Below are 24302 nucleotides of genomic sequence, written 5' to 3'. Positions count from 1 at the left end.
ATGTCTTTCATCAGTACTTTGTAGTTTTTCAGTATACAGGTTCTCCAAATAGGTGTTAGATTTATACCTACATATTCCATTCTTGATGTTATTGTAAATAGTACTGCTTTAAATTTTTTGATTTGCATTGTTCATTTCAAGTATATAGAAATACAATTGCTTTTTGTAAATTGGTCCCATATCCTGTGATATTGTTAAACTCATCCACCAGGTCTAGGAACTTCTTTGCAGATTCCTTGGTACTCTACGTAGATAATCATGTTGTCTGTAAAGAAACATTATTTCTCAGTTTCTCAACTGTATGCCTTTTATTACTTTTCCTGCCTTTTTCCACTGGCTAAGATTTCCAGTACTATGTTGAGTGAAAGTGGAGTGATGAGAGTGGACATCCTTGCTTTCCTCCCAGCAGGAGGAAAGAATTTAATCTTTCGTCATTAAGTATGATGTTAGCTATAGGTGTTTGGCACATGCCCTTTATCAGATTAAGGAAGTTACCTTCTATTCCTTGTTTTGCTGAGAGTTTTTATCATGAATGGACGTTGGTTTTGTCAAATGGTTTTCCTCAATCTATTGAGACTTTAGATTATATGGTAAATTACACTTTAAACACTGAACCAACCTTGCAATCCTGGGATAAAACCCACTTGGTCATGATGTATTCTTTCTTTACATATTGCTGGATTTGATCTGATAATACTTTAAGATTTTTATGTCTATGTTCATCAGGAATACAGGTCTATAGTTTTCTAAGCTTGAAATGTCTTTGTTTGGTTTTGGTACAGAGGTAATGCAGGCTTCATATGATGAGTGCCCTTGTCTCTTCTATTTTCTGAAAGAGACTGTGTATAGAATTCTCCTGGAGTTTTGTTGGAAGGCTTTTAACTATGAACACAATTTCTTTGATAGATACAGGATTATTCAAATTTTCTATTTCTTTTTGAGTGAGTTTTGGTAGTGTCCCTCACGGAATTGGTCCATCTAAGTTTTTGCATTTATGGACATACAGTTGTTTAGAATATTCCCATATTACAATTTTAATTTGTTTAGGGTCTGTAGCAATTCCTGATATTATTCATCTGTATCTTCTTTTTTTCTTGTTCCACCTAGTTAGAGGTTCATCAATTTTAGAACCTGCTTTTGGCTGCAATGATTTTCTCTATTGTTTGTCTCTTTCCTATTTTACTCATTTTTGCTTTTATCTTTGTTATTTCCTTCTGCTTCCTTCTAGTTGGATTTGCTCTTCTTTCTCTTAAAATAGAAGCTTAAATTATAATTTCAGACCTTTCTTCCTTTTTTTCATATGAACATTTAGTACTATAAATTTCTCCCTAAACACTGCTTAAATTGTATCCCACAAATTCTGATATTTTCATTTTCATTCAGTTCAAAATATTTTCCAATTACCCTCAATACTTCCTCTTTGACCATGGGTTCTTTAGAAGTGTGTTAATTTCCAAATATCTGGAGAATTTTCCAGATACTTCTGTTACTGATTCCTAATTTAATTCCAAAATAGTCAGAGAGCATAGTTTGTATGATTTCAATTTTTTTTAATTATTAAGGTTTATTTTATGGCCCAGAATATGGTCTTGATGAATATCTAACACTGTAAGTCAATACTTCTGTTACAAAAATATACCACTAACTGTGGAATAGCCTTTAAAAGCATCTACCTTTTGTTCCATCCATCAATAAAACAATGTCAATACACAGTATTTGATGTTTAAAGACATATTTTGATACTAAGTGGAACTTACTTGTAATAGAGATCTTGAAAGAACACAAGGTGACTGTTCACTAAATTCACAGAAAAAATCCTAATAGATACACAGAAAAAAAGTGTCATTAATAGATTAAATAAAAGCTGAAAATGTTTGTATACAGAGAGTAATTTTTACCAGACCTTGTGGGAATGATACACTACCAAAGTTAAAATAAGAAAGATAGCTAAAGATCATTTCTGTAAGAATTGTCTAATTGTATGAATGGAAAAATGGATAATTTTGGAGCCTAAAATTTATTTTTAACAAACTTACCAGTAACAGTATTATGTGGATACCGATATTAAATTTGTACATCATGAAAATAACAGTATCAATAATAATTTACTAACTAATGACAGAGATTTACTTCCTACTTCACAGAAATAAATACCAAGTAACCAGGCTAACTGAATTCACATTCTCTTTTTTCATAATTAATTTCTACACCTTGCACACACTCCTCAAAGTGAATATTCTCCACCAGAGAGAGATTCTACTATTCCACATTACAAAGAAAATTAAAACAATTTACCCCACAGAAAATCCCTCAACTTCAGCCTCTAAACCTCTAGTTGTATCCACATCTGTACACAGATCCTTTCCTTGCCTACTTTAACAACAGATATATTAAAGACTCCATTCCTTCTGGCTTTTTCACAAACATTACACACTTTCAATTATCCATACTTTGCTCTCCTAGATATTAAAATTCGTCCTCTCTACCAGATCGTTCCCATTTTCATTTAAACAGTCAGGTTTCTCTCAACTTTAAAAAGAAAAGAAGATCATCACATGATGTCACATTTTCCTCTCAACTGCTGCCTTCTCAGCCAAGCTTTCTGAAGAAGTTGGCTGCACCCACTGTCTCTACTCACTCAACTCAACTCTCATCCACCTTCAACACATGTAACCTGGCTCTTTGCTCTAGCCACCACTTGTTCCCCATTACTAAATCCAATGGACATTGATTTTGGACCTTATTCATCTCTTTCACTTGACCTCTCAGCAGTGTGACATCCTTCTTGAAAAACCTTTTAAATGACTTTCATATGTTTCTTCCTCTGGCTACTTCTCAGTTTGTTCTGTAGGTTCAAAGTTTAGTTCCAGAAAACCTTCTTTTCTTAACCTGTATATTTTTTCCTCGTAAATTTTGAAGCATAAACACTCATGCTTCGATTACTATCTATGCTGTAATAATTCTAAAATTTTAACTCTAAGCACAGACCTCTAAACTCTATCAATATAGCCAATACTATCCAATATCTCTACTTAAATATATTAAAGGTACCTCAAACTTTACTTCACTAAAACCCTCTAAGGTCCTTTGAGAATATCCCCCTTTGAGTGTACAGCACCAAACGTGCATGTAGACTTACAAGACAGAAGCCTAGAGACCTTCCTCAGAGCTCTCTCATGCCCCATATTTAATACATCACCAATATTCTATCAATTTTAGCTCACACATAGCTCTAACACTGACAACCTCACCATCTCCCTGCCATCCTTTTAGTCCAAGTTACCATCTTCTCCTCCCTTGGACTGCAGTACTGGTTTCCTAATTTATCACACTGTGTTTACTCTAGTCCCTTCCAATCATTTCTCTACAATGCAGCCACATCTTTGCACATTCTTGATCCTATTATGTCACTGTCCCCCCCACACACTGATCTTTCTTGATAAAACTAATGGTTTTCCTTTGCTCTGTGAAAAGATAGAAATCCTTAATGTTGCTTAAATGGCCTTGTCTGGTCTGCCTACCTCTCTAGCCTCACCAAATCCCCCATCCCCATCACTCAATGCTCCATTCTGCTACTTTTCTTTTAGTTTCTCAAATGTATCATGTTCTTTCCCATCACATGGAGGAGGATTCAGCTTCCTGCACCTGGAACTGTCCCCCTACTGTCCCAAATGATGTTCACCTAACTGTTAGATCTTAGCTTTACCTTCACTTCTTTAAGAAAGACTTCTCTGATCATTTAGGTCAGTTCCTTCATCATATGCTATATGTTCTAGTTCCTTTGCTTCATACTCCCTACACTGGTTTGTAATTCTATAATCATTTTTATGATTATTTGATCAATTTCTATCTCATACTACACTGTAAGCCTTATGACAGGATAGATGATATGCTTTTGCTCATCACTGTATACCAGCCATAGCACAGCACCTAGCACAAAACAAGCATGTTGGCTGAATGATGAATGTACATATACTGTACTTGCTATCACAGTTCATCTGTACTCAATTTCTTATTGCTAGTATACATCCCTAACAGGATACAGTCTATAAAGTCCACTATTTACCTCATTTAAACTAGGTATATCTTCTTAATTAATCCACAGCTGTCAAAAGTATCATCTTATGGGTTCCTAAACTATGAGTTTCCCTTTACTAGTGTCACTATCTTCCCCCTTACCACTGGTTTTTGCCCTATATGCAAAATACCAAAAACTTTGAAAATGAAGAAAAACGCAAAAAACAAAACTATCATATAGCATTCCACTATCTATAAATAGTCATAATTAATATTTTGGTATTTGTTATTCTAATCTTTTGAGAAAGAATTTGGTTGAAGTTGACTTTGTCTCTGAATATCTTTTCTGTGTGCAACAACATATATAAAAAATATATTTTAAAACTTTCAACAGGGACTTCCCTGGTGGCACAGTGGTTAAGAATCCGCCTGCAAATGCAGGGGACATGGGTTCAAGCCTTGGTCCGGGAAGATCCCACATGCCGCAGAGCAACTAAGCCCATGCGCCACAACTACTGAGTCTGAGCTCTCGAGTCCATGTGCCACAACTACTGAGCCCGCGTGCCACAACTACTGAAGCCTGCACACCTAGATCCTGTGCTCCACACAACAAGAGAAGCCACAGCAATGAGAAGCCTATGCACTGTAACAAAGAGTAGCCCCTGCTCGCCACAACTAGAGAAAGCCCGCATGCAGCAATGAAGACACATAAATAAATAAATAAATAAATAAATAAATAAATAAATGTATGTATGTATGTATGTATGTATGTATGTATGTATATTAAAAAAAGAACATTAAACATAACTTGACATTCACGAACATTTCCCAATGTCAATACTTCCCATGTCAATAGTTTTCTATAACATTTTTTAATGGCTCTGTGACATATATTGTAAACATACCACAGAATGGATATTGTCACCATTCAGTATTTAAACTGTTACTAGTTTCTGAACATTACAAAGGATGATGCAACAAACACCTTTTTTCTTATTCTAAATGTCTAGAAGGAGAGTTTCTGGTCCAAGTATACACATTTTTAAGACTTTTGAGAGAGAGCCACTGGAGTATAAGAGAATGAGTACTTCCCTTTACCAACATTAAATATTATTATACTTTTCAATCTAGCTGTTATAAATTGCATTTCTTTAATTACTAGTAAGGTTAAGTATCTTTCATGTTTATTTCTTTTTATATATGTATGCTCGTCTCCTTTCCCAATTTTTCATTGGGATGTTTATTTTTATCTTACTGATATGTAGAAGCGCTCTCTAGAACCTGGCACTTTATCCTAATAATAACAGGTTTCCTATGCAGATCCACCAGACTATTTGGTCCCTTATCTTCCATAACTTTAATATTTTTCTCTACTCGTGGCCCCTGCTGCACTCCCCCCACTACCACTCTGTCTCAAGTCTTTCAGAGATCCAAATTATTCCATTACTATGCCTTCTTCATGTCCAGTGACAGCAGTCCAGGCCTGGCTCCGCCAGCTCCCCTCTATTATGACGTGTCATTATGCATTCACCCCGCCCCTGACAAGGCAATCCATAATCTTTTGCCAGAATATCAAGTTCCAACCATTGCATTATACTTTCTTATTCCAATTCACATTGATCTCCTTTTCTAAAATCCTACAATTAATCTAGTGAACACAAATATATATTCATGTATCAATTAATGATTAGAAAAGCAGATGGAGAAGAACAATAAAATCTCTATTCTAATTCTCTTATAACACTAACTAACCATCTAATTGGGTTATAAAGCCCTGTAAACCTTAGTTTGTTTAGCTGTACAATAAACTGCAAAATGAACTGGCTTGTGTGTATAATCTTTTTTACTTTTAAGACTCTACGATTCTTATGACAGAATAAGGAAAAACTACTAAAAAGAAAGGAAACACAAAAGGAGGGAATAAAGGCATAATCAGTGAAAGTTTCACTAAGGAACAAAGACTTAAGCTGAGCTTTAATGATAAAGAATTAGTGGAAGGCTTCCCTGGTGGCGCAGTGGTTAAGAATCCGCCTGCCAATGCAGGGGACACGGGTTCGAGCCCTGGTCCACGAAGATCCCCCATGCCGCGGAGCAACTAAGCCCATGCGCCACAACTACTGAGCCTGCACTCTAGAGCCCGCAAGCCACAACTACTGAAGCCCACGTGCCACAACTATTCAAGCCCGTGCACCTAGACCCCGTGCTCCACAACAAGAGAAGCCACAGCAATGAGAAACCCGCACACTGCAATGAAGAGTATCCCCTGCTCACCACAACTAGAGAAAGCCCACGTGCAGCAAAAGACCCAACACAGCCAAAAATAAATGAATTAAAAAAAAATAAATGTAAAAAAGAAAAAAAATTTTTTTAAAAAGGAAAAGTTACTATAAGAAAGAGCGTAACAGAAGCACAAATCTTTATTGACCATTTATCAATTATACCCCAGAGGCTGCTGCTAAATTCTAGGAATATAAACTAGATAATCTGTCATCTCAAGTAACACAGGTACAGAAGCAACCTGAAACCAAAAGGGAAGACTTCACAGAGGAAATGACATGGGGCTAGAAATTATGTACCTCAACACTGAGGGGGAGCAACAGTCAAATGCATATATATGTATAGTCATGCAAAATTAATCAGTGTACTTATGTCTAAATAACACTATTTTTTTGCCCGTTTTTTACCTTCCTAATTGAAGTATATGTCATTATAGCCTTACCAATTAATAAAACTCCATCTCTGAATGTTTTAACATTCCCCAAATAAATCTTGTGTTTCTATATTTTAACCCATAAAAAAGACTAATCCAAAATATGCTAGCTTAAAAATGTACATACTCTTTTACCCAATAACTTCACTGTTTAGCAATTTATCTTAAGGGGTAAGGAAGCACATGATATAAAGATTTACCTACAAAGATGTTCATCTTAGTATTGTTTATAAGTGTAAAACACTGAAAATGACCTAAATGTAATTCAACGTGAATGGACTAAAAAAATCTGTGGTATATACTCACAATGCAATACCATGTAGCCATTAAAATAATGCAGAAATATGTGTATTTGTTGACACGAAAAGATGTTTGTGGTATAGAGACTAGTGATGAAAAAGCAAGTTACCAAATACCATGATCCAATTTTTATATGAAAAAAATTTATACATATGCACATATATAGTATGTGTATATGTATACATGCATGCATAAACACAAACATTTATTTATATAAAAGGTTCTGAACACAGAATTGACGATTCAAAGCCCCATTCTTAAAACTTGGGTGAATTATCTAACTTCTCCACACTTTACGTTCTTAATCTCTAGAATGGATAGTATAAAATCCTTATGAGGATTAAATACAAAAAGTACACACACACACACACACACACACACACACACACACACGACTTAACTCTCCAGATATCACAGATAAGAGGTGAGCAGCATTATTTACCCTTGGGATGGTCAGTCTCCAAAAAGTAATAAACTATTCTGTTGTCAAATCAAAGTTACATTCCAGAATAGAGATTTGTACTTACCAGGATACAATGTAAATTTGTTAAATTGACCACCTCACAGACAGTTTTTATTCTATCTATTAATCTTGCAAAATAGTTGACCATTTCTTCCCTCTTTATTATTTTTGCGTATCGAGGGAAGGTGGGTGGAAGTAGTCTCTGGTTAACAAGAGGCTCAAAACCCATCATAATGGGATGATCTAAAAAGAAACAAAGGTAACATTTTCAACATTTCTCTGAATTTTAAACCTCAAATACTACTAAATATAAAAAGAAAAAGGCCAGTTTCAAAAGCATCTCTGAATTCTAATCACAATATTCTCTAAATGGATTTTATAATTTACAATTAATGTATCTACACACACACATTTTTAAAATGAGATAAGCAGATTTAATAACCTAAAATCGTACTTCCTCCCGACATTGTGGTGGTAGTGGTGACAGAGAGAGGTTTCTACCTCAAAATTAACTCCAAGCCAAGAATGGGATAAAACAGAGTTAACATATTCTCTCAGAATAAATAAAAGGGCAATGCTGTATTAACCATGAGACTGTGAAGAAATGTTTCAAACGGGAACACAAACATAGGCTTGTCTTCCCTTCATTTTCTGAACTGCAGAATCAACTCACACTCAACTACATTGTAATGTAAAGTGGCAGAGGAAAACAGTCCTCATCCCAATCCCATGAGTTTGGAATGCATTTTGCACTGAGATGTAATTCCAGAAATTCACAATGAAAATAACATATCACAAGAGACCTGAGGGTAAGTTCCTCTCTTCCATTCTTTGTCCTCTGGTGATCTCACTTTTCACAATAGTACAAAGCTCCAAACTAAGTCTTTCTCAACTTGAAATTTCCTGCCACTTTTATAGAAAAAAATTCTGTACTCCAATGGAGTATGCATTGTCAGACTGACTCTATGAGAGCTATTTTACAAATCTAGAAATTGCAGGTAACTGATAAACATGAAATTCTGTTCTGTGTGGTAGCGATTCAACCGACTTCTTCTATACTCTATAGAAAAATGTTTTGCCTCCATTTATAATTTATTTCAATACTCCACTACTCCATATAAATGTGTGTTTTAAAACTTTTCATGTCTGGTTGTGTCACTGAATGAGTTTAACACATGTTCACTTTTATATCTGTATAAGAGTCATGGTTTTACCTTTGTCTGAAAATCATCTTTTAATACTTCCTATTCCCTAAGTACTATAAGATATAAGCAAGCACAGTGACTTACAAGTATCATGTCCTTTTATGCCTCTTTGCTTATACAAACTATTGTCTCTACCTGTAAAACCTACCCCCTTGTTCTTAGTCTGAACTTGATATAGCTTGAATTCTCTCTCATCATTGTTCCTCCCAATGATGTATATACAATGTTCTTTGTATATATACTACTATACTGTCTGTGTGGGATTACATCATTTGTCTCTCTCTCTGAGTTCTTTTGAAAGCAAGAACAGGGTTGGATCCCAAACACCAAATTCCTGGCTCATAACATGCACTGGATACTTGTTTGCTGAATGATAAGATATGCATGCTCAAAATAAAATGAAAGACTGCCACCACTATAATAATTTGAATTTCTGATTTATAATACTTCATTTAGAACTAAGGTAAAAGTAGTAGTAACGATGCTGTAAGAAGCTTCTTTACCATATTAACATGAATACATTTCAGACTTTAATGATAAACGCACAGAATCCAGATACTTAAATAGTCCATTACACTGATTTTCTCTGAAAGTATTCTAATATGCACGGAAAATTATTACCCAGGAATATGCATTTACTCTTAATACATCTATTTTTAGGCTTTAAACCACAAGTAGAAGATAAATACATAATAATACACTCATGAAAATTTATATTACCATGGAAAGAAGTAAATACTAATGGGAAAGGGATAACAAACACAATATATTCTGACTTCAATTTTATACAAACAAAAAAGTGCAATATAAAACAATATTAACTTTTGAAACTCAGCTGTTCTGCACAGCTGATGTTTAGCAACATCCTTGACCTCGACCCACTACATACCAGTAGCAACCTCCTAACTGTAAAATGGATCCAGACATTGCCAGATGTCCCTGGGAAGCCCCAGTTGAGAAACACTGGTCTAGATGAACGCAAGATGCAAGTATAATTCAGTGAGGATAAGCTCAGGATGTCAGAGGAGCGTCTTATCCATGTAAAAATTAGATGAAAGACTTCATAGAAGTGAAGTCTAAGAAAAGACCTAAACGGGGACTCCCCTGATGGCACAGTGGTTAAGAATCCACCTGCCAATGCAGGGGACACAGGTTCAATCCCTGGTCCTGGAAGATCCCACATGCCTCGGAGCAGCTAAACCCGTGTGCCACAACTACTGAGGCTGTGCGCCACAACTACTGAAGCCCATGCGCCCTACAGCCCGTGTGCCACAACTACTGAGCCCATATGCCACAACTACTGAAGACCATGCGCTCTAGGGCCCATGTGCTGCAACTACTGAGCCCATGTGCTTGCAACTACTGAAACCCGTGTGCCTAGAGCCCGTGCTCCGCAACAGGAGAAGCCACTGCAATGAGAAGGCCACACACTGTAATGAAGAGTAGCCCCTGCTCGCCGCAACTAGAGAAAGCCAGCACACAGCAACAAAGACCCAATGCAGCCAAAAATAATAAATAAAATTTTTTTTAAAAAAGACCTACACGATAACTTAGTTAAAGAATAAAATATTAGTCAGGACAAAGTATTCCAAGCATATCAAAGGCCTGGAAGACAGATAATATGGCTGTTTTTCTTTTTCCCTTAGGGAGCTGCAATTTTCCAAGTCATAATTTCTCTGAACTCAAAAGTAAAAATAGATGCATATAAATAGAGTGGGGACAAAATCCCTAGGCACAAAAGTTAGAAGTCATCTACATGTTTCCCTCTATTTTCTACACACATTTAAATTTCCCCCTACATTTTTCTGGACATAGTCCTTGTAAATGGTTAAGTGCTAAAGTGGTTCCTAGTAGCTATTTTTAAGTCTCATCCTAGTAGCTATTTTTAAGTCTCAGCTGTTCTTGAATCTCATGCCTAAGGACTCTGTAACCATACTATACAAGACATAGTAACTTGCCTAACTAGAAAAGAGCATAAGAACTGAGATATAATAAGAGATCAAAGCCGTTATTCAGGATATAGAAGAGTTAAGGAAGAGTGGGGATAAAAGCCAGGCAGGAGTTTGCATCTGATTTCATGGCAACACAAACTACAAAAAGTTAAAGACAGCTTTACCACACAAGCCCTCCCAGAATAAACCGGTCTAACATATTCCCACTAAATTTCATACATCTCTATCACACAATTTATCTCAAGACTGTCTTATATTAAAATAACCTGAATAGCCCTTACTAAATGAGCCTAGAAAAGATGCTAATTCACATCACTTTCTACCCATTGTGTGCTACGCTCAGTAAAGATTTCCTGAATTAAACCGGATACAGATCAGACAACTTCTAGACTCTCTTCTGACTTTACAAGTCTATAGGTGTACAAAAATTATCTTGGTTTTCCAGTTAAAAATACATAAAATTCTTCAATGCCAAATAAAATGATTTTCCCTTCACACTAGCATTCTTTTAAGTATACAATAATAACATATAATTACTATATTCAAAATATTATGGCACATTGGTTTAGAGTGTTTTAGTTACTAAAGTCCTTGCTAGATAACTGACCTTCATTATCAATAGCAGAAAAGTATTACAAACAGCACAAGGTCCTTGGATAAAAGATTTATAGTAACAATGTGCTTTGATTTAACTTAACAAAGTAAGTTATTCTAAAATTAATTAGATGCCAAAATTAAAGATTTGGAAGTGTGTAAGTCAAAAGAGATAGAGACATTATATCGTTTTTGGATAATACATCTCTCCCAAGTTAGGCAATTTATAGTTAGACTTATTGAAATAAGTTTTAGATGCCCTTAAGTTGGAAGGAATTCTAGAAAACAATGCAGAAGCTGCTGAGGTTTTGTTATATTATACTACACTTCTTGGCTACTTGATTTCCCTTTATAAAATGTTATAAAGTTATGCTACGTGAAAGAAGCCAGACACAAAAGGACAAATATTGTATGATCCTGCTTATATGAGGTACCTAGAGTAGTCAAACTCATAGAGACAGAAAGTAGAATGGTGGTTGTCTGGGACTGGAGGAGGGGGAAATGGGGAGTTATTATTTAGTGAGTACAGAGTTTCAGTTTGGTAAGATGAAAATTTCTGGATATGGACAGTGGTGACTGTTTCACAACAATGTACTTGATGCCACTGAATTCTACATTTAAAAATGGTTAAAATGGCAAATTTCATGTTATAAATATTTCAACACACACACACACGTTATAAAAAGGTATTTAACCACAACTGTTAACCTCAAAAAGCATAGTCTCAATGAATATTGTATCCTAATCACTGGTCAGAGTAAGTTATGTAAGCAATATAATATGCATATAAATGATATTACAGACACATCTACAAATTTTGGAGTTTCTTTGGTGTGTATTTTTGAATAGGTATCCATGCAACAGATTTAAAAAGTTGCAAATGCAACAAAAGGAGGTACAAAGAAAAGCAAATCTCCTGCTCACTTGTGACTAGTTAATCTCTTGAGAACTAAACACTACTACAAGCTTCTTTCACGTGTGGTTATTTATATATATATTTTTCAACTTTATTGAGGTATACTATACATATTATACAATACAAATATTAAGCTTATAGTTCATTGTTTTGAAAAATATATACAACCATGTAACTACCACCCCAATCAACGTATACAACATTTTCATCTCCCCAGAAGGTTCCCTTTCATCTCCCCAAAAGGGAGCCAGTCACTCCCATGCCCAGAAACCATGGCACTGTTTCCTCCATGAATAAATCAGTTGTTCCTACTTTGATACAAAAAGAGTCACACAATTTGTACTCTTTTATATCTAACTCCTTTCAGCATAATGTTTCAATGATTTATCCATTATGTTGTGTGCGTCAACATTTAATCTTTTCTACTGCTGAAAACCATTTCATTGTATGGATATACCACTGTTTGCCCATTCAAACGTTACTTTTGTAAACAAAACATCAACATTTTATACACGCTAATCTACTTTTCTGCATTATTTTTTAAGGTGGATTTTTCTTTTGAAACAATTTCAAACTTATAGTAAAGTTGCAAGTGCAGTCAATACCGAATCACTCTCAAATACAATGGGAGTGTTATTCCTATAAAGACATACCCTTATATATTCACGATTAAACAATCAGAATTAGCGAACTAACAATGACCAATTACTACCATCTAATGCTCAGACCTCATTCAAGTTTTGCACACTGTACCAATAATATGCTTCAAATCGACATCAGAATCACAAGTTGTATTTATTTTCATTGTCTCTTAGTCTCCTTCAATCTGGAGCAGTTCTTCTGCTTGGTTTCTATGGATAACTTTGACAACTCTGAAGAATAACACGCCAATAATTTTGTATACTGCCCTTCAATGTGGTTTTCCTGTTTCCTTGTGATTAGATTCAAATTGTTAACCTTTGGATTATAAAAGAAGTGACATTATATTGTTCTCATTGCAACCCATCAGCAAAGTGGAGATTTTAACTACTAGTGGTGTTAACTTTGATCACTTGATTAAGTTGGTGTCTGCCAGGCTTCTTCACTATTGTTACCTTTTCCCTTTCTAGTTAATAAATATTTGGGGTGCAGGGGAAGGACACCTAAGTATGCTCATTATCATCAAACTATCTACTCATTAATTCATTTATTTATATCAGTATGGAACCATGGCTTCTTCTTTTATTCAATTGGTTATGATCTATCATAATTATTTATTTTGATGCTCAAGTTGTCCCCAACTTGGACTGTGTGAATGCCCGTTCAAGCTGTTTTCTGTGTTTAATTGACCTGGCCCATCATTCTCTGAACATTTACTCACTTCCAGCTAATAAGACATTCCAGGCTCATCTTGTTCTTTCCCTGCCCTAGCCCTGGAATCACCCATTCCTCCAAGATGTACTAGTTCCTTTTATTTTTTATATTTTTTCCAGTTTTATTGAGGTATAATTGACCATAAAATTGTAAGATATTTAAAGTGTACAATGTGATGATTTGATATATGTATAATTCTGAAAGGATTCCCTCCACTGAGTTAATTTAACACATCCATCACCTCACATATTTATTTTTTTCCTTTGATGAGAACATTTAAGTTTTACTCTTTGAGCAAATTTCAATTATACAGTTCAGTGTTATCAACTATAGTCACCATTTCATACATCATATCATCAGACCTTATTCATCTTCTAACTGAAGGTTTGTACCCTTTTACCAACCTCTCCTTATTTCCCTCAGCCTCTGGCAACCATGTTTCTACTGCTTCTATGAGTTAAACTTTATCTCTTTTAAATTCCACATATAAGTGATACCATGCAGTATTTGTTTTCCTCTGTCTGGCTTATTTCACTTAGCACAATGCCCTCCAGGTTCATCCATGTTGTCACAAACAAGAGGATTTCCCTCTGTTTTAAGGCTGATTAATATTCTATTATATATATATTGTATTTTTGTTATCCATTCATCCATCAATAGACACTTAGGTTGTTTCCATACCTTAGCTATAGTGAATAAAGCTAGAAAAAGCGTTAATTGAAAAAGCATGCTAATGGAAACCAAAAGAAGCATAGAAGTAGCTAAACTTATACCAGACTAAATAGACTTTAAGCCAAACAATATAACAAAAGACAAAGAAAGTTATTACATAATAAAGCAGTCAATTCATCAAGAGGATATAACAAACGTAAATATTTATGCATCCAACACAGGAGCACAAAAATAAAGCCAATATTCAGAGCTCTAAAAAGGGAAATAATAATTCAATAATACCAGGAGACTTCAATATCCCATTTTCAACAATGGATAGATCACCCAGACAGAAAATCAGTAAAAAAAAAAAAAAAAAAAAAAAAAAAATTGGAATTAAACTACACATTATACCAGATGGAGCTAACAGACATATATGGAATGTTTCATCCAAGAGCAACAGAATACACATTCTTCTCAAAGGCACACTGAGGGACTTCCCTGGTGGCGCAGTGATTAAGAATCTGCCTGCCAATGCAGGGGGCACGGGTTCAAGCCCTGGTCCAGGAAGATCCCACACGCCGTGGAGCAACTAAGCCCATGTGCCACAACTACTGAGCCTGCACTCTAGAGCCCATGAGCCACAACTACTGGAGCCTGCATGCTAGAGCCCGTGCTCCGCAACAAGAGAAGCCACTGCAATGAGAAGCCCGTGCACCACAATGAAGAGTAGCCCCCGCTCACCGCAACTAGAGAAAGCCCATGCGCAGCAATGAAGACCCAACGCAGCCAAAGAATAATTTTTTTAAAAAGGCACATTGAACATTCTCCATGATAGAACATATGATATGACACAAAACAACTCTTAACAAATTTAAGACTGAAAGCACACCAACTACCCCTTCTGACCACAATAGTATGAAACTAGAACACAAGAAGAGGAAAGCTGGAATATCTACAAATATGTGGAAACTAAACAACACACTCCTGAACAACCAATGGGTCAAAGAAGAAAACAAAGGAGAAATTTTTCTTAAATCTTGAAAGAAATGAAAATTTAAAAAAAAACAACATACAAAAAGCTATAGGATACTACAAATGCAGTTCTGAGAGGCAAGTTTATAGTGATAAATGCATATATTAAGAAATTAGATCTCAAATAACAACCTAACTTTACACCTCAATGAACTAGAAAAAGAACAAATTAAGCTCAAGTTAGCAGAAGGAAGGAAATAAAAGATCAGAGTAGAAATAAATAAGAAAGAAAAAGAATAGAAGAGCAACAAAACTAAGAGCTAATTTTTTGAAAAGATAAAATTGACAAACCTTGATCTACACTTTATGTCTTTTGATTGGAGAATTTAGCCCATTTACAATTAACATAAATATTGATAGGTATGGATTTACCATTTCCTGTCTGTTAATTGTTTTCTGGTTGTTTTGCAATTCCTTTGTTCCATTTTTCCTTCTCTTGCTCTCTTTCTTTATTATTTGATGATTTTCTGTACTGGTATGCTTCCTTTCCCTTTTACCTTTTGCATATCTACTATAGGCTTCTGCTTTGTGGTTGCCATGAGCCTTGCATAAAACATATTTAGAACAGTCTATCTGAAGTTGATAATAACTTCAAATGCATACAAAAGCTCCCTCTCCCCACATTTTATGGTTTTGACTTCACCATTTGCATCTTTTTATGCTGTGTATCCAATAACAAATGACTGCAGTTATAGTTTTTTAAATACTTTTTGTCTTTCAACATTCATACCAGAGATATAAATGGTCTACCTGCCACCATTACAATATTAGAATTATTTTGAATTTAACTATAAATTTACCTTTACCAGTGAGTTTTATACTTGCATGTTTCCCTGTTACTAACTAGTGTCCTTTTGTTTCAAATGAAGAACTTCCTTTAACACTTCTTGTGAGGTCAGTCTAGTGGTGATGAACTCCTTTAGCTTGTCTGGAAATTTTTTCTCTCTTCCTTAATTCTTAAGGACAACTGCTGAATATTCTTGGTTAGCAGCTTTTTGTTTTGTTTTCCCTCAGTACTTTGAGTATATGATCCCTCTCCCTTCCGGTCTGCAAGGTTTTTGCAGAAATAGCTACTGATAGTCTTATGGGGGGTTCCCTTGCACACAACCAGTTGCTTTTCTTTTGCTGCTCTTAAGATTCTAACTTTTGACAATTGTCAAAAGCTTTTGTCTCTAACTTCTGACTAATTATAATGTGTTTGAGTGTGGGTCTCTTAGGATTCAACTTCTTTCGAACTCTCTGAGCATCCTGGATCTGGATATCTGTTTCTTTCCCCAGGTTAGGGAAGTTTTCAGCCATTATTTCTTTCAATATGCTTTCTGCCCTGTTCCTCTCTCTTCTCCTTCTGGAACCCCTATCATGCATATATTGGTCTTCTTGATGTTGTCCCACAAATCCCATAATCTATCTCTTTTTTTCCTACTCTGTTTGAATGAATTCCACTGCCCTGTCAAGTTTGCTGACTCTTTCTTCCACTTGATCTAGTCTGCTGTTGAGCCTCTCGATTTTTCAGTTCATTTTTTGAATTCTTTGGCTCTGTGATTTCTCTTGTGTACTTTTTAATATTTACTATCTCCTTGTTGAAACTCTTATTTTGTTCATGCATTGCTTCCTAACCTTGGTGAGCATCTTTATAACTTTTGTCTTAAACTCTCAATCAGGTAAACCACTTATCTCCATGTCATTAAGATCTGTTTCTGGATATTTACCTTATTCCTTTGTTTGGAATATATTCCACTGTTTCTTCATTTTTCTTGACTCTCTGTTGGTTTCCGTGCATTAGATAAAACAGTCATATCTTCCAGTCTTGACAGAGTGGTCTCATTTAGGAGACGAATACTGTCATATAAGAGATGGACCTCGTCAATCAGCCCAGACCAAGGCCTTAGTTTTCTCTCAAAGTTTTGTGACCATCCAAGCCTCCTCCTTTGCTCTTAGTGGCTCCCAGTAGTTGAGGGTGTGCCAAGACCCATCAGTGTCCAAAAGGGAAGGATCACAATCAGAACCTAGATGTACGCTGCTTAGAAGCTGGACCCTCAGGGAGCAGCTGGATGAGTATGTAGTTAAACTTCTTCCAGGGAGAAAGTGGGAGAAGGTTGTTTTTGCCTAATCCTTCTTTGCTGGACCTTGGTACATGGCCATGGGGAAGGGTTCTCCTGTACTCATTAACAACTATTTGTTTGATAAAGCACTGTAAGACTCTTGAATACAAACCCCATTGGCCATTAGAGCCAGATGACCTGGGGGCTCATCCCTCAGATGGCAGCTGCAAAAGCTTGGGCACCAGATGTGTGTACAAGCTTTTTCTTGGGAGACGCTGTCAACTGGGTTTTATTATTGGAGCAGGCTAATGGGGAGAAGGTGGGAGAGATGCCTGCTGGCTTCCCCTGTCTCTGGGGAAGATTTCAGGTAGCCCTTAGATGCCCGCTAAATTAGAAGCCCAGCATGCAGGCAGCGGCTTTTAAAGTACACAGTTAAACCTATTTCAGGGAAAGACTGGAAGACGGGTTATTTCCTTTGCTCTCTGTGCTGAACCTTAGGGTGTAGAGTCAGTTAAAAAATGCTTCTTTGCTATAGTCTTCTGGAACTCATGAGTGGAAGCCTCTTTGGCTATCACCGCCAGGTCTGGGTCCCATGCTTTAGGCAGAAGCCACAAAAGCTGGGGTGCAAATATATGTACAAACTTTTCCAGGCAGATTCCAGTGACTTGGAGTGGGCTGAGGCAGAAGCCAGGCAGCCGGCCCCTAGTGTCTGCTATATTAGATGCTTGGCCCTCAGACAGCAGCTTTTAATGTATACAGATAAACCTCTTTCAAGGAAAGACTAGGAGATGGGTAATTTTGCCTGCTTCCTCTGAGCTGATCCCTGTGGGGACAGTCATAGCAAGTGACTGCATTCCCAATAGGAACTGCTCCTCTGGTTGGCATAGTCTTATAGGTCTCATGGACACAAGCACCTCTGGCTTTCAGAGCTAGGTGTTTTGGGAGCCTATCCCTCAGGAAGGAGTCAAAGTTGGGGTGCTAGATGTAGGCTCCAAATGCTTCACTCCTCAGATAGAACCTGAGTATTGGGGGCCTCTCCCAATTGTGTGGTGCTATGTCAGGGGTGGGGTTTTGTTCTCCCTCATCTGGGTCCTACTGTTACAGTGTTTGTTAGTTTTTTTCTTTTTTTCTTTTTTTAAGGTTATAAAGGTTTCCTATTTTTTAAGAAGTTGAGAGGATTCTGTTTCTCATATTCCTTGTAGTTTTCAATTGGTTGTAGACAAGAGAAGCAAGCAGCAGAAACATCTTTAACTCCAAAAACCAGAAGTCCTCTAGATTACACATATCCCTCACATGTGTGAGGAGGTATGTTTATTTTTTGTAAAAATAAAATGTTTTAAAAGAGTAAAACCATCTCAAGTTCCTGGCACTAGTACCTCATGACATAGGCCTCTCTAATGGGTGGTGATTTTAAAATGAAGTCAGTTCCCACCTCTCCTGTGCACTGCCAAACCAGCATATGAAGTTGACTGGGTTGAGGCAGCATAATTTCTGCTTTAGCACCAAGTACAGCCCTCAGGAGGTTAAAGGGTTATTTAACCCTTTTGTTATTTAACCCTATTGTCTACCAGACAATAAACCATCATAATTCTAAACTATATTTTAATCTACTTTTAATTCACATTAACTTTTAATTTAGTTTCTTTTCCTCAGTCATAAATGCATACCACTTGAGAATCAAAGAGCCCAACAAGGTTTTTATTAAAACTAACAATCTTCTGCCCACCCTCTCCTGCCAATTCCATTATTTCCTCTCTTCCCAGAGGCAATGTCTTCCACTTCTTTTTAGCTCTTTTGGTATTTACCTCCATATCACCAAATTTATAGTGCTACTTACTTCATATTTTTTGTTTTACACGTTATCTGACTTACTCCAGCTTCAAAAGGAGATGATATGTGTAAAAAGGAGATAATGAAAAAGATATGAAGTAGCAGCTATAAGCACATATAAATTATATGCATATATACACTTCTGTCCCCTCACCTCCAACACAGATCAAAATTTTGATTATAATCAATGTTCAGCACCATTATGATTAAGTAAATTACATTCATATTTGGGCCATGGATAACTTTCGCAAACATGGAAATAAGTTTTACTTTCATATATATTCTGAAGTTAATCACTTCTTACTTTTTGTTTGCTTTGTTTGTATGTACTTAACACTTTTTTTTTTTTTTTTTTTGCGGTACGCGGGCCTCTCACTGCTGCGGCCCCTCCCGCTGCAGAGCACAGGCTCCGGACGCGCAGGCCCAGCGGCCACGGCTCACGGGCCCAGCCACTCCGCGGCATGTGGTATCCTCCCGGACCGGGGCACGAACCCGCGCCCCCTGCACCAGCAGGCGGACTCCCAACCACTGCACCACCAGGGAAGCCCTGTACTTAACACTTTAATTCAACCCCAAATCCTTTGCCAATTCTCTAAATCTCTTTTTTCTACATTAAAGAGAACAGCTATTGTAACAATTTCATTGGTGACAACAGATCTTGTATCTACTTTGAGCCATCTACCCTCAAGCCTTGTGACTTTGTTCAGTCTGGACTTGTCCTCCATGTATTATGCTCAGATATATAGTATCTTATGATCTTGCTGCACTATCACCCTACGATTTCCTTCATTATTCTCTTATGCTGGATTCTTATATTCCTTAAACTCCATACTTTCCTTTACCTTGATTTACTCCCTTGTTTTAATGGAGCACATTCTAGTAGCCTTGAAAAACTTTTGGGGAGATTAATTTTGTAAGATTTTAAATACCTGAAATTATCTTTCTTCACAATTAAATGATAATTTTGGAAAAGGATTCAATGATTAGAAACCATTTCCCCCCCAAATTCTGAAAACACTGGTCCACTGCTTTTCTTTTAATCACAATTCTACTGAGATATAATTAACATACCATATAATTCATCTATTAAAAGTGTACAATAGTTTTTTAGTATATTCAGAGTTATAAAACCACCACCACCATGAAAAACAGAACATTTTCATCACCCTAAGAAAAAACTCCATATACATTAGCAGTCCTCCTTCTTCCCACCCTCCTCCAGCCCTAGGCAACCACTGATCTACTTTCTGTCTCCCTGGATTTGCCTACTCTGGATGTTTTATATAAATGAAAATCATATACGATCTTTTGTGAGTGGCTTTTTCTACTTAGCATGTTTTCAAGGTCCCTCCATGTTGTAGCAGATATTAGTACTTCATTTAATTGCCAAATGCTACTCCACTGCATGGATGCACAACATTTATCTGCTCATCTGCTGATGGACATCTGGGTTGTTTCCACCTTTTGGCTATCATGAATAATAGTGTTGTGAGCATTAATGTACAACTTTTTGTGTAGACATATGTTTCCATTTCTCTTGAGTGTATATATACTCCTAATATTAGAATGGCTGGGTCATGTGATAAATCTACATTATACATTTTGAGACACTGCAAGATTGTTTTCCAAAGTAGTTGCATTATTTTATACTTCCACCAGCAGTGTATGAAGGTTCCAGTTTCTCCATAATCTCACCAACACTTGTTACTACCTGTCTTTTTGATTACAGCCATCTAGTGGTTGGGAAGTGGTATCTTTTCGTTTTGATTTGCATTTCCCATGGCACATCTATTTTTTCACATGCTTATTGGCCACCTGTAAATCTTATTCAGAGAAATGTCTAATTTATATAGATCCCTTGCCTATTTTTTCATTGACTTAATTTTTCTTTTTATTGATTCTTAAGGTTTATGTCTAGGTTTTAGAGTTTCATATTTTTAGTTCTTACATTTATGTCACTGATCCATTTTGAGTTAATTTTTGTTTATGATGTGAAGAGGGGGTGGGGGAGGGTACCAAACTTTATTCTTTTGCATGTGGTTATCCAATTGTCCCAGTGTCATTTGTTGAAAATACTTTTCTTTCCCCATTGAATTGTCTTGGCACTCATGTCAAATATCATCTGACCACAAACATGAGGGATCATTTTTGGATTTCCAATTTTAGTCCACTAATCTATGTCTATCTTTATGCTAGTTCCAAACTCTCTTGATTAATGTAGCACTGCAGTAAGTTTTAAAATCAAGAAGTGTGACTACTTCAACTTTGTTCTTTGCTCCACTAACTTCTAGCTTCCATTCCTGTTGTTGAAGTTTGATTACATTGTCTTGATTCTGTGTGTGCAACTTGCTTTTCCCTTTCAAACCTCTTAGGATCTTCTACTTTTCCCCACTATTCTGAAATTTCATGATGATATGCCTTGATAGAAGTCTACTTTCATCCTAATTGTGCTGGGTAACTCTTTACTGGCCCTCTTAACCTGGGTATTTGCTTCACTTCCTTCCAGGAAATCTTCTTAAATGATCAAGTGATATTTTTTTTTTGCTTCTATTTTCTGATCTCTATTTCTGGAAAAACTTTTATCAATTTATCCTTCATTTATCTTGTTTATTTATTATTTATCTTTATTAGACAATGGACCTTCTGGACTGATCCTATAGTATTTTTACTTTTTTCCTCCTTATTTTCAACCTGTTCATTTTTATTCTACTTTCTCTAAGATTTCCTCGACTTTATGTTCTATATTTTCTATTTTTTAATGATTTCTGCTCAAATATACTTTTTTCCCTTTTTTTAAATAACATCCTATTTTTGTTTTACATATGCATTATTTTTTTTTCATTTTTTTTAAAGGTTTTTGTTTGCTTGCCTGTTTTGGTCTCTTTTATAGGCTAGACATTTCCACCCATGACTATATACTCGGGCTTGAAACTAAAGGACCAAAACCTCATTAAGAGCTCTGTGAATTAGGTTAGGCTTTTCTACCAAACCATTTTATCAGGAGAACTGCTAATACCAATAAATTTAGATTTTGCTGATGTTTTTCTCCATCTCTTGGGTTTGCCAGATTTCCCTAAGAGTCTTCCAAATTCTTAGGTGAAGTGCAATAGCCAGGCTGCACTGTTTTGGAAGCTGAGTAGGCGGGAAAAACAGCTGGAGCTTGACGTGGTGTGCACGAAAGGGGAGAACAGGTGGTTACAATAAGTATTTAAATTACCACTTAGCTCCCCATAATGTGTACCATTCAACAGTGTCTGGTATCTTCTCAGTTCAGAATCTCTCTGCTCCCCTATTCCAAAGAATAAACTTTTAGTATTCTGAGGCTCAGGAATGTTACCATGGAGAAAATGGGGAGGAAATCTCTGTTTCTAAACAGTTTTCAACCAGTTCTCATCACCATTAATTCTCATCCTCATTTTTAGAGGTACCTGGTATACTAAAAATGAGGCCCTTCAGAGGATCTGCAGTATAAACTGGACTGTATCTTGACTTTCCCTGTCAGTGGCTAAGAACTCAGTTACTTGTGGACAGACAGCTCAATGTCCTTCTGTTTTCTAGCTTCTAAAATTCTGTTGCTATTGTCTTCTTTTCCTTTTTCTCGTTATTGATTATACCTATTTTTTAAAAATATCCAAACACTTACCATTGCTTCATTAAGGTTTCAGAAGGTAAATGCATGTCTTTAATCTACCACTTGAATCAGACGCCTTTTAATTTTTTTCAAAAGAATGACAGGCCTCTTTTTGTTTTTGTTGTTTTGCCCGTGCCGCGCAGCTTGTGGGATCTTAGGTCCCCCAACCAGGGACTGAACCCGTGCCTTGAAGCAGTGAAAGCACAGAGTCCTAACCACTGGACCACCAGGGAATTCTCCAAGGCCTCTTGAAACTGAACGTCAGATTTGGAGATACACTTCAAAAGTACCTACCAATTTCAGGCAACATAAGTTTAATTAAATTTTTCATTTCCATTAGCAACTGTTAAAGATGCTTGCATTCTAAAGAGTAAACCAAGCCTCAACCACAGATAACTATAAAAGAATATGGGAAAGAGAAATAAATTTTGACAAGTAGAACATGGAAAATCTCATTGGAAGAAATTATCTGAACATTATTTTGAAGAATTCCACAGACATATAAAAAGAAGTATAGAATTCACAAGCAATACAACAGCATAAACAAACACAAGGAGCAACATGTGCTTCACTGGATCCTCTTCTTGTTTTTTCAACAAAGTTCTAACTCAAGGTCCTGAACTCAGCAAGCCCTGAAGAACCATATCCACTCCTTCAACTTTAATTAGCACTTAACATGAAAATAACTCCAAAACCTGCTCTTCCATCCATTTTCCAGAGCAAAATATTTACTTTGCCGGTGGACTGTTCCATGTCACCGCGTCAAAAACTCCCATTCGTCCTACCTGAGCTGCCTTCCTTAAGCATCTCTTGTTCCCAAACCATTTCTGCCTCCTTCATCTTCAACACATCACATCCACTGAGTAAATCCACCAGCAAGTAATCCTTGAATCAAGTTTGATTCTTCCTACTTTCTCCCTTTACACCGCTGTTTCCCAGTTCCCACTGATTAAGTAGCTTTTCAATGAGAAGCTAAAATTAATGTTCAGCAATTTCAAGCTTTACACAGTCACTTTGTCACTAGCTGGAGTTGTACTAATATTAAGAAGGCAAAATGAATAACCTGAGACCAAAACTAATCTCCACTATGGCTTTATCACCATTTTCTTAGAATAAACATTGCTGGGAAGGCATTCACTTTTTTTTTTATTATAGAACTGTTTAGCTTCATGCTTCAGTTGGATAATTACAAAGTTAAATTAAGTGAGCTTAAACAGTGTTTAACTAAGCACAGAGTGAATACTCCCTAAATTTAAAACTTCACTTGCTTAGTTTATTCAAACCAACTTTATGCAAGCCATCTTCCTAAAGCTTACTCATGAACAGCCCATAAAACCAGAGAAACAGTTGAGAATATACACACAGGTTTGTTTGTTTGTTTGTTTGTTTTTAAGTGCTGACTGATCTGAACTACAGGGAAGCCACAGACCACATGGGCAACTAATGCTCCCATGGCAATTATTATTCTCAGTTATAGACCAGAACAGCCCACAGTAGTCAGGATATGGCAAAAGGAGCATCAGAATAGAGTCATTTGAAAGACTCTTGTTTTGCATCATAATACCCTACTGATACATAACCAACCAACCAACCAAATTATCTG

General features: G+C 36.3%; 1 protein-coding gene across 1 annotated transcript in view; it reads right to left on the bottom strand.

Moving 5' to 3' along the window:
- NAA35 (N-alpha-acetyltransferase 35, NatC auxiliary subunit) overlaps nt 1–24302 on the bottom strand; it is an 86913-nt gene that overhangs the window by 25841 nt on the left and 36770 nt on the right. Inside the window, exons 12-13 of the mRNA XM_067744770.1 lie at nt 7555–7733; nt 1758–1817 (exon numbers count right to left, since the gene is read on the bottom strand). Coding sequence (XP_067600871.1) covers nt 1758–1817; nt 7555–7733 — 239 coding nt within the window. The remainder of the gene's footprint in view (nt 1–1757; nt 1818–7554; nt 7734–24302) is intronic.

This window comes from Pseudorca crassidens, chromosome 7 (genome assembly GCF_039906515.1).
Source record: "Pseudorca crassidens isolate mPseCra1 chromosome 7, mPseCra1.hap1, whole genome shotgun sequence".
Lineage (NCBI taxonomy): Eukaryota > Metazoa > Chordata > Mammalia > Artiodactyla > Delphinidae > Pseudorca > Pseudorca crassidens.
The sequence above is the reverse complement of the archived record's forward strand: the minus strand, read 5'-3'. Positions and strand labels throughout refer to the sequence as shown.